Genomic DNA, 11,573 nt, shown 5'->3' with positions numbered 1-11,573 from the left:
ATCATCTTTCTTTTTCCTATGCTTTAAACTACATTATCTAAATACTTGATTTATTTATAATACATTTACGAATATCACTGAGCAAGTTTTAAATTTATATCTTTATATAAAGAATTTAAAAAAGAAAAGATGTACATAATATATCGATACAGGAAACCAGTAAGCCATATTTAAGCAAAATATGAAATAAGTGAAAATATATATAGCGCAAGAGTAATTTCAAAAAATATATAATTAAGAAATATCGGATATGATATCGAAAAATATAAATATAGAAAATGTCAATAAAAATTGCGCAGATATATCACAGTTATCTCAAACGTGCGATTAAATTTTCTATTCTAAGATTAACAGTTTTATATATCTTATTTACTCTGATTACTCTTAATATTTAATGATTTAATAATCAAAGTAAATCGTATTGGAAGTATATCATATTCAAGATATTGACTAGCATTTGTACGAGAAAAAGATTATCTTGGAGGTTACAAATAATTACAAGATAGATAAAAAAGAATGACTTGTATTATTGAAGTAATAAATATATAAGTGCAATAAAAGAAAAATACAAATAAAATCAACGATCACAGTCGCTGGATTGGCATTGTGTTCATTACGTATATATATATATATATATTAAAAGATAACATTTTCTATTTGTAAAATGACTTACACACTCTATAAAGTATAAAAATAAATTTTAATATTGAAGTTTGATGCACGACATGATTTATGAATAAAATGCACACTGCAGAATGCACATACATGATGACAGAAAAAGGCGCGATATATAATATGTAATATATCTTTTGTTAAAATATATAATACTATTTATACATTATATATATACTACGTAATATTCGAGAAAAATCCGTTTAAGATTTTAATATTATGCTACAGGAACGCTCGCATACTTTAATCGCTATTTCATTATCAAATATCTTCGCTCGCAAAAAAATACATATACTATTACGTAGTTTTCATTCGAGAGTAATTTAGTACATTTTACTACACTAACAATAAGTTATAAAATATTGCACGTTTCTTGTTGTACAATAATTATATTATACTATATTGCATCTTTTATATTTAAAGTTTTTAACAAATTAATGGAAATTATTTCTATTATTCTGTATTTTTACGACATAAATATGATTTCCAACACATTTATATATGTATGTGTAATATATATAATATGTATATACATATATATATACATATATGTCTATAAAGTATATGTATATACTATATATGTATATATAGTATGTACTATTTATATGTACATAGTATGTATACTATATGTATACATACCAGGTGTTACAAAATACAATAGTAATAGAAAAAAGCGATTCTACATGAATCACACAATAGGCGAGAACAAATTTTTTAATATTCTAAATTTTGGATTTTCAATATTATTCTATAATTATTATTCTTTTTATATATGTTATACATATTTTTTATAAAACCATTCTTTTTCATGTTATATCACACATATTTTTAAATATCTTGTACATTTATATCTTTATTCTTAAGATATATCTTTAAGACATATCTAAAGATTAATTACGAATATAAATAAAGATTAACAATCGATTTTTCTTATTGAAATATACTGAAAATACATGTTTTGCTTATACAATTAAAATATCGCATAGCTATAAAGACAAAAAAAAAAATTCACTTCGTTGGTCGACAACTAAATCATTAATTTCGCGTCATTAAGTTACAAAACTAGTTAGCAACTATTACTTAACTAAAGGCGATTTCAACCAATTTCTCTTGCTGAGTTCCTTTCGCTCCGATGTAAAACTCGTTCGTTGCCAACGGTGATGCGATTCCTATTCAACGTATGCATGTGTGTTTGACAATCTTCGCCAGTAAATCACGTTCACATGTCTAAATACAGCTTACAAAATACGCATGTATCGTAGTTAACTTTAATTGGCACAGACAAGTTAGAAGTTTTCCTAACGAATTGCACCTCTAAATTACCTTCATTTGAGCGATATTTTGAGCTGAATGTGAGTTAGCTCGAGCAATGTAATCGAGGAAAACTTTGCTTACGTGTAATTACGTTCTACGCGCACAGTTCGTAAATCCAGCATTGACGATGCTGGGATAATAAAATTTGGCACTAATACACGCAATTGCTCGTCGAGTTTATTACGGTATACCGTCACTCTTGAAGATATGTCGAGAGTTTCAACGATGTTGTTGCGAGTAATATACGAGGAACACTCCTCGTGAACTAGGGTCGAATCATAATCTGGTGTGTTTGCCAATCTCATTGGTCACGTCGATAGAAGCGTTCTTCAGCGCGTTGAGTTTTTCCACGTAGCTGTTGTCTAGATGCAACTTGCCTTCGTCATCCATGAATCCTTGAAGGGAAGGAATTCTTTCTATCCCTTTCTCGGTACTGCCGGAGATGGATGCCACCGAGGAAAGAGTGGCGTTTGTAGCATCATTTTTATTTCCGAGTCGGGTGGCGTAGACTCTTCGTTTTCCGGGAAATAGACCCGCTATTTTCCGCGCTATAGGATGTAGCAAATGCTCCTCGTACTTGTCTGATTCGGCATCGGCCGTAATCAAGCTCACAATGATACCGATGACGACCGTCGTCACGCTGCCAATAAGAGCGTAATACATATACGTGATCCCGTAAAAAACATTTAGAGGATTGGACGATTGATCAGGCTCGTCGACAGACGACAACGTCGTGATATTCTCATGAATTTTCGTCCAGCTAGAAACGTTTGGCGTAGAATAATCTAAACTGATTGGTTTTGTGACCCACGACGAAAAGGTCTCGTTGTGGCAATCCTCCGTCGATAATGGCAGCATCTTCGTTACGGTACCGAGACTGAGATGACCGAAGGTGATCCACATTGTCGTTATGTGGCTGAAGATCATACCAACGGCGGCACCTTTCCAGTTGGCGCAAGGTACCAACATGGCAAGGAGAAATACGCCAAGAAGAGGTCCGGACGTCGCCGACGTCATTAGCATAGAAGATTCTATCACGCCTGATAGCATGGCTACTAGGAAACTAATGCCGATTATTAACAGACCGTAGATAAAACCGATGATTTTGATCGTGTTGAGCTGCTGCGTATCTTTAAGATCTTTCAGTGCCGGTATGTGACTCAGAAAATCCTCGAATGTCACCGTCGCGAGAGAATTGAGATTCGATACCGCCAAAGTCAAGGCGCTGTTAAATAGAGTTGCCATCACTAAACCGAGCATACCGGGTAGGTGGAGGAATTTATCTTCGACGTAGAATGGCACGATTTCGTCGATCTTGGATATGTATCCCAGAGAGAGTGGATCGCAGTCGGCGTAATTAGCGAAGATTACCATTCCGACGATCCAAGATAGCGAGAACAGGATTACTATTATAGGCATGTTGGCCATCATCGTACTGAAAACCAAAAAATTCTCTAATCACGAAAAAAATTGAAACAACTTGAAATATTAAACTATTTTAATTAACAATTTAAGAGAGAGAGAGAGAGACAGAGAGAGATTGAGAGAGAGGAAGATTGACATAACAGTGCTAAATCCGGATGGCAATGATAATGGATACAAAGATCGTTTTTATAATTATAAAAACATATGACACAATTCTTGTAAGAATTAATATTATATAATTATTATAGTATTTGCATGCACATTTGTTTTGTAAAAAGATTTTTTAAAAATAAGTTTTCTTTCTCTCTCTCTCTCTCTTATATACTACACAAAATTCAATAACAATTTCTTGTACATAGAAAAAATCTTACGTAAGATTAAAGGATAAAAAAAAAAGTAATGAATAATTGGTGAAAGAATTTTAACAACGTACGAAGCGATATAGATGCGACAACACAGATAACAATGATATGTAACATTTATTCTTATAATCGGCTTTTTTAACTTCTTAAGATAATGAGGAGAACGCTATTGCAACTTAACAACACAGAAAAAATTAAAAACTAAAAATCTTAAGAAAAATAAAAAAGACAATACAAAGATAAAATAAAAATAAAAGATAATAATATTTTTAATATTAGAAAAAATTTAATTGTTCTCTTTGTACATGAATGCGAATTACAGATGTATCCGGAAAGTGATTTGAACAAATTGTTTATTTCTTAGAATCTTAATTTTTTTATGATACTTAAATATTTTTAATCTGTAATTCGTATTAATGCACAAACAAAACGATTAAATTCCATCTCGATGTTAGTTTCGATGTTTGTCGTGAAAGTTTGAGAAAACGCGTGGAAAGTAAAATCCTTTACGTATTAAATGTGTGACATTAATATACATTAGTCAAATTAATCTCGCGGAAGCATAAATTTTTAGCTAGCCAACAGAATGACGACGTAGTCGTTTAATATAATTTTGTAATGTCTCTAGTTTTATATCGTGCGTACAAATTATAGTAAAGAAATGTAGAGATTTTAAGCGGCTTTAATTTTTTATTATTCTGGAAAGAAAAAGAATAGCTTTATCTCTTTGTTCTTTGCAAAACATTTATTCAGTCATATTAAACGTTAAGACTGTAGAGACGCGACCTCATTCTAAGAACATATGTCGTTGTCTCTTAGTTTGAATTGATATTGTAAACCTTACTGAACGCCGAAGGTTTCTATATACTAAAAATTTGGCGCGGTGCCATTCGGCTCCCCACGGAGCTCTCATTGATTATGTAGTAATAGTAACTCTGGGAACAATTTGCTAAATCGGCTCGATTGGTACTACTTCTAAAAAGCTTTTGTCGTCGAGAAATCGTTGACGTAAAATCATCAGCCTGTCGTTATGCATTGAAATTTAATTTACATCATCTGGAAGAATATATTTAATATAAAAATAATGCCATATGAAATTGAAAATTCAAATTATTTTTACGCATTGACCATATGTACTAGAAGATTATTTTTACATTAATAATTTTATAAACTATATTTCGGAGTTTATTATACAGAACGCGGTAAAAAAAAGAATGTGCGAGTGACAAAGAGATTTTGCTGAAATTCTGAAGATAAATTTCTGCTGAGATCTTGAGAGCGTTTCATGACCATGTCTCTGGATCAGATGTGTAACTTTATTTTTCTTATGAAAGTATCTACTTGAGTTTTTCTGACGATACATTTGCGAGCAATAAAATTTTATGAACCAACATGATGCATACATTCCATGTGATATCTCAACCCGGTAACGCAGTAAATTTGTGGTTGCGTGTATGTGAGCGTTTTTATACTCTTTTGATTACCGCCGGACAACTGACTGAAAAATGCTCGGTTTTACGTTGACTGCTGTATATATATGACAATCGCAATGCGTGCCAATATTTTGTAAAATTTCGTCACCGTTACAATTCTATGCGCGTATGTGCTACCTCAAACTGCGATTTTTATATGCTACAGAGAGAATACATATCTCAAATAATAAAAGGAATTATTACAAACGGAATTATTCATCAACATAAAAAAAAAACGTTTTCCTAAGACTACATATAACATACACGAGAATTTCTAAATTTAATTTTACGATGGGAGATATGCTCGCATACATTGTTCAAGCGATACGATATATTTTACAAAAAAAAGCATGCTTTTAAATCTTTTAGGAAAAAAATTGGTTTTTATTGATATGGTTTTTTCTAAAGATTATCAGGAAAATGCATGTCTTATTAAATCAATAAAATATGCTATTCCCTAATTTCTGTTTTCTATAAATTTGTAATTATATTAAATTGTTTTGAATTTTAATACTATACTTTTAATATCACAAAAGAAAATAATTTAATGCGTCGAAGTCATGTATCGTGTGGAAATTACAGGTGAGACCGTGAAAAAATATCAGCTGGTAGTAATAGCTATCATATTAAAACGGTGTATTATTTACATCATATTTTTATCATTTATTTTATGATTTAAAAAATATCCAAAGTGTATAAAAAAATTACGTTCATTTCATCGAAATAAAAGTCTTTTATAGATGAAAATATGGTTTTATAAGATGTATTTCTTACTATAATATTTTTCAATTTCTTATAATCCTTATTGTTAGTCATAAAATGTGTGTGTTTTTCATAATTCTAAATGCACACATCATGATTATTCCTCTTATACTTTTGTTTTTTTCTCGCTGGCGTCATTTTAATTCGCAAATTCTTACGTTAAGATAAGACTTATTTACATAATTTAATGTGAATCATAATTCACGCGATTCTCGTTGATGAATCATTAGCCAAACTCAAACGGCTGCAGAAAGAATTTCAACAAGTCACGAGTAAATATGTATTTGTACCATATCAAGGAATCACAATCGACATACATATGCCAGAAATTAAGAAGAAAGTTTGCGAATGTATCATATATCCGGAAACACCTTTTCTGCAGGATATTTCGATATGCTCGAGATAAAAATTAATTCGGAATTAGTTAAAGAATATATCATTATAAATCATAGAAAAATGGGATATCTTACACCTTATAAATAAAAAATGATATACATTTGTATTGATATACTCTCTCTTGCAAAGTTTAAAGTTGTCAAAAAAATCTCACTTTTTTTTTTATTACCATCAAGAAATGCATAGTTACCGGAATATATTAAACATTATACTTTAATTCAATGTAATAGGCCAGTACATGATATTTTTTTTCTTAGCGTTAGATATATTTTAAAAGTCAAGTTTATACACACACATACGTGCATGCATGCGTTGTTATGTGCCTGCGCTGTGCCTAAAAATTTCCATATAAAAGAGTTTTACGTCGATTATTTACTGATAACAACATTTGTATAATGTATGCATTCGCGCAATTTCATAGCGAGATATTTATCTCATTGTCAATATTTCTAAAAAGTTCGGTGATAAAAATTTATACCAACTTTTATATAAAATTCCCACTTAGCATTAACAACTATCAAGTTTTATACGATTTAATTTTTAAAGTACAATTTTGTACAATAGACGGAGGGTTTTTTATTAACTTTAATTTTTCCTTTATTGACTACTTTGTGCACTATGTATATGCGTTTGTGCTCGTAATTTCCATTTACATCTTGTATGCATAAAGTGATAATTCATAGAACACTTTGCATAAATCACATTATCCTTTAGTTCGACGAGTTGTGCGTAATGTGTCATACAAGTCTGTCGTTTATCGTTGCAGGACAGAAGAGCAGTTAAAGGAATTGTTCGAAGTTCTGTTCATATCATACACAAAAAGTTTACTTACTGGACAACCTTTCTTTGGCTGGACATACTGCAATATCTCTGGACAAAATTCTGTTGACATCCGAAAATGGATAAACTCATGAAGAGCTGACCCAGTGTCGCCGATACTGTCGTCACTCGAATAGTTGGATCCATATCAAAGCTGAAGAAAAGATATGAGATATTGAATGAATGTCGCATTTTTATATATATTGTAGGATTTAGGAATATATATTAAATTATTTCTAAATTACTTTGCAATTTGAAAAAAAGGAATCATTTTATTGTCTCTACAAAATTTTTCAAGGATGCAAAAAATGCACAGCATATGAAATAATTTTGCGCTGCTGTGGAATTTAATAATTTTAGATTGCGAAATGCGTAGTGAGGAATTTTAATATGAAATCACATTTTAACATTATTCAATTTACTGACAGTTTGTTGAAATTATATATTTTCAGCGTGATAAATAATTCTAAAGTTCAAAAATGGGATGCGGAAATGTGCAACAAGGATTTTACATATATTATCGGTAAATTTATATTGAAATGAAAATTATATACGCCTGTTTGATGAATAATTATCAATAGACATACTTGAAAAAATCCAAGCGTCCGCGTTCGGCAGTCACATTAAAGACGTTAACTGGCCCGCCGACGTTAACAGTTCCCTGTATGATGATTACCACGGATACACCGATCATCGTCAGGCCTTGTATAACGTCCGATAGGATGGCAGCTCTCAGACCTCCCTAAAAAAAAGAACGTACATAAATATCAGTAGTCGCAAATCATAAAATAACACAATATTGATGAGTAATCGATTAAATAGTTTAATCAATATGAAATAATGTAGTAATTTTAATGTTATATATAATAATATATTTCGTCAAAAGACATTAAAATATTTTATTATTTCAAAGGTTTAAGAATTTTATTAAGAGTTATATTTTTATTATTTTTTATGTTGTTTGCTGTTATCATTCACCATTCAATTCATACATGATGTAGCAATGTACATATTACATACAACAAAGTATACATACAAATTATGTATATCTACATTTCGCACGTACAATTTACATACATACTATATGTACATATAAAATATATCAATGAATATACATATTATGTATTATAATGTACATCCAAATCATGGTATATAAGATTTATGAATATCTATATATAGAATATTATTTTCATGTCATAGAAGTAAGATGTATATTCATCGTATATCCGATATTATATGAGTAGCAAGTAATTTGCCACTGAAATAAATACAATTTTACAAGTTTACTAAAATTAGATTATAATTTTAATTTTTAACCGGAAATATCAGGTTTTCCGAGAATACTTCTGCTCTTCAAGAGCCGTCATAAGTAATTTATTTTCTCGTAGAGATTGAGATTGATATAATTTTAATTTTGAACAAATCGCTTTTATGTTATTATATGCTACAAATAAAAAAAAATATTTTTTACACTTAAAAAAGTGACACTTAATGAAATTATAATTAATACATTACACTGGCGAATTGGACAAATTAACGCCCTAAGCTATTGAAATTGTTTCTCATCATAATGGATAAATACAAAAAGCATTTTTGTGTAAATATTTTGTACGTATTGCGTTGCATCGATTTCTCCATAATTTCAATCTATATAATTTGCATGAAAAGCGCTCATTACTCGAGTATATAAATGAAATATTCAACAACTTGCATTATTTCGTATTTAGAATATTTGTTTAATGAGTGAACGTCGACATTTATAAAACGTATGGTTATATAATATAATATACGTGTTGTGTTCTTACCATGATTGTGAAAGCCACAGAAATAGTAGTTATTCCTACGATACTAGCCCAGTATGGAAGTCCTATCACTGCTTTCAACGCGACGCAAGGAGTAAACACCGTGACCGCCAAATTTAAGAGGCTCCGTACGACGTATGAGAAGCTCGCCAGACATCTGACTAGTTTCGACTTGAACCTGGGAAATTTGCATAATTAAGAGAAACTAAAATGAAAGATTCAAGGAATTACTTTCGTGCTAACCGGACCGTTACGTATATATGAGAATACATTCTCTCTACGTCATAGCTAAAATTATAAATCCGAAGTCCGTTTCCAAATACTAATCATCATAACATGTATAAGAACAACTTTTTCTTTTTCCTGGAACTCTGCTAGTCAGCTTATATGTTTTCGTATCTTATGATATCTTTATATTTTGGACGTTACACATGACTAGTAAAACATCTGCATACGATGCAATGTGTTTATTCAAAATTAATTTATCTGTTTGATTAAAATTCTTGATTGTATATTAATTAAAAACTGTATAATAATTTTCTTCTCTCTCTTTTTTGATTTTTGGCTTTAAGATTGATTTATTACGATTGTTATCGATGGAATATCTCAATATAGCATCTTAATTTGATTTTGTACATTATTTATCGACTTGGTCCGGCGTCACACAGTTTATTTTGTGTGTCATTGATATAATTCATGCAAGCAACGATAGACAGTGTTATTTTCATGCAAAGTTTGAGAAATAATATTATATGCCATGTTTTCGAGAAGAAACAAGAACCGTGAAATTACCTCATGTCCAGATATTGGTAGACCGACGTGATGCCGAGACTGTAGTAAACGGGAACGAAGATAAAGCAGACGATAGGATAGGCGAGCAACATCCCATACAGGGTCTCCCACATGGCGCTACCTCGATAATACAGTTCCGAAGGATAACCCAGGAAGGACCTGACGCCGAGAGTTCCCCGCGCGATTGACAGCATCATCGCGCCCATTGACACGCTGCCAGTGGCGAACACGTAATTCGCCTTGGTTTCCTTTTTCTTCGTCCTGAAGTTCCCCCATAACGGTATCACGAAGGAAATCACGATGAACCCGATGAAAACCAGATAGTCCACCACCATCGATGTGACGTTGGTCGTCATCCCGTATCCACGGCCGCTTCGTAACGCCCTTCCGTGATAGAGGTTGGTCTGTGTACCGAGATTACGAGGGTTGCTGAGTTTAACGGCGTTTCGTATCGAGAGAACGTGTCACTCGATATAAGAGATTTTCGATTACTTGACAAGGAGTGGCTTTTGAGAAACGCCCGAGTGCTTGTCGAGTACCACCGCGACAATTGTTTCTATTGGGAAGTGTCAACGCGATGTTACGTTTAAACGCGATTCTTGTCTGACTTTCGTCCGATCGGTGTCAATTGGAGAGAGCGAGTATCGCGAAGAGATGCCCGTTTCCACTACCGAAGTGGAATATATGCGCGATAAGTTTCAGTAAGAGACAAAATAACAGAAGCTCGTCCGTAACGTACCCTTATATCGCCGCGTGTGCGCGCGTAGACCTTGTTACGCAATTTCACGAGAGACACTAATATGACTCAATATGATCAACGCGACGCGATCGGAGCGACGGCACGTATTGACTACCAACGAAGTGAAGTACTTGACGCTATTATGCTAACGACCTGGCAGGAAAGAGAGACGATATCACCTCACGCGGAAAAGAGACAGACGAAGGAATAGCGTTTGGTGGGATGGTGAAGTTGACGAAAGGAGAGGGAGTCCGGAAGAACGTGGTCTTCTTATCTTCTGCCGCTATTGTTTATCCGCGCCATGCCGGCGCTCCTGTAAGCTCTTTTCATTGAATTTATATCCCGTCTGCCTCTCGCGCGAAAGAGGACGTCATGTGATTCTCTAGAGAGCGTAATTGTTGATGATTGATCTATTGTAGAACGAGTTTATGCAACAGGCTGCAACGAATTTTAATGGTGACAGTTTACGTCAATTATTGCATCGTTTCGTAAATATATTCATCCTTAAAGGAAAAAAAAATATATGCTTTGTTCATTCATACTTTGCAACAGCTATTAAAATTATTTAAGCCATTGTTCGCACACAACACAAGCTTATTTTGTAAAAAATGTTCTAATGAGCATACATTTGAATACGTAAAACGATTCTATTGTACATGAAGTATGTTGAACTTGTTTTATGTGTACGGAAGAGAAATAAACTTTTACATAAATAATTACAAAGCGTTTTCACGAAGTATAATTATGAGTTTAATTTGAATTAATTGTGTGGCATTCGCGTTGAAGTTTGTTTATGATTTGCATTTTGCCATTGTGCATTCTTAATGAATAGATAAATAAAATTAATATCTCGGACAATTTTGGATTTTAAAACACGACTGGAAAAATAATGTCGTAATGTTGCATTTATATATACATACATATGTGATATCATAAAATTATATAATATGAAGATTTTAAATATATTAAAATAAATCATTTCAAAATATCTGTTTATAAGTTCATCAATTAGGGAAAG

General features: G+C 32.1%; 1 protein-coding gene across 2 annotated transcripts in view; it reads right to left on the bottom strand.

Moving 5' to 3' along the window:
• Positions 1-1,202: 1,202 nt before the first annotated feature.
• Positions 1,203-11,573, bottom strand: part of LOC115238576 (sodium-coupled monocarboxylate transporter 1) — a 29,952-nt gene continuing 19,581 nt past the window's right edge. The window contains exons 1-6 of one of the 2 annotated variants that reach the window (XM_029812539.1): positions 10,556-11,160; positions 9,817-10,220; positions 9,028-9,202; positions 7,810-7,964; positions 7,236-7,376; positions 1,203-3,421 (exon numbers count right to left, since the gene is read on the bottom strand). In XM_029812539.1, coding sequence (XP_029668399.1) covers positions 2,263-3,421; positions 7,236-7,376; positions 7,810-7,964; positions 9,028-9,202; positions 9,817-10,172 — 1,986 coding nt within the window. In that variant the 5' untranslated portion in view covers positions 10,173-10,220; positions 10,556-11,160 and the 3' untranslated portion in view covers positions 1,203-2,262. Of the gene's footprint in view, positions 3,422-7,235; positions 7,377-7,809; positions 7,965-9,027; positions 9,203-9,816; positions 10,221-10,555; positions 11,161-11,573 lie in introns of those variants that run through there. The other variant, XM_029812538.1, reaches the window with a different exon arrangement.

Source organism: Formica exsecta, unplaced genomic scaffold (assembly GCF_003651465.1).
Source record: "Formica exsecta isolate Colony F162 unplaced genomic scaffold, ASM365146v1 scaffold350, whole genome shotgun sequence".
NCBI lineage: Eukaryota > Metazoa > Arthropoda > Insecta > Hymenoptera > Formicidae > Formica > Formica exsecta.
Note: the sequence above shows the minus strand (reverse complement) of the source record. Positions and strands in the feature narration are given on the sequence as shown.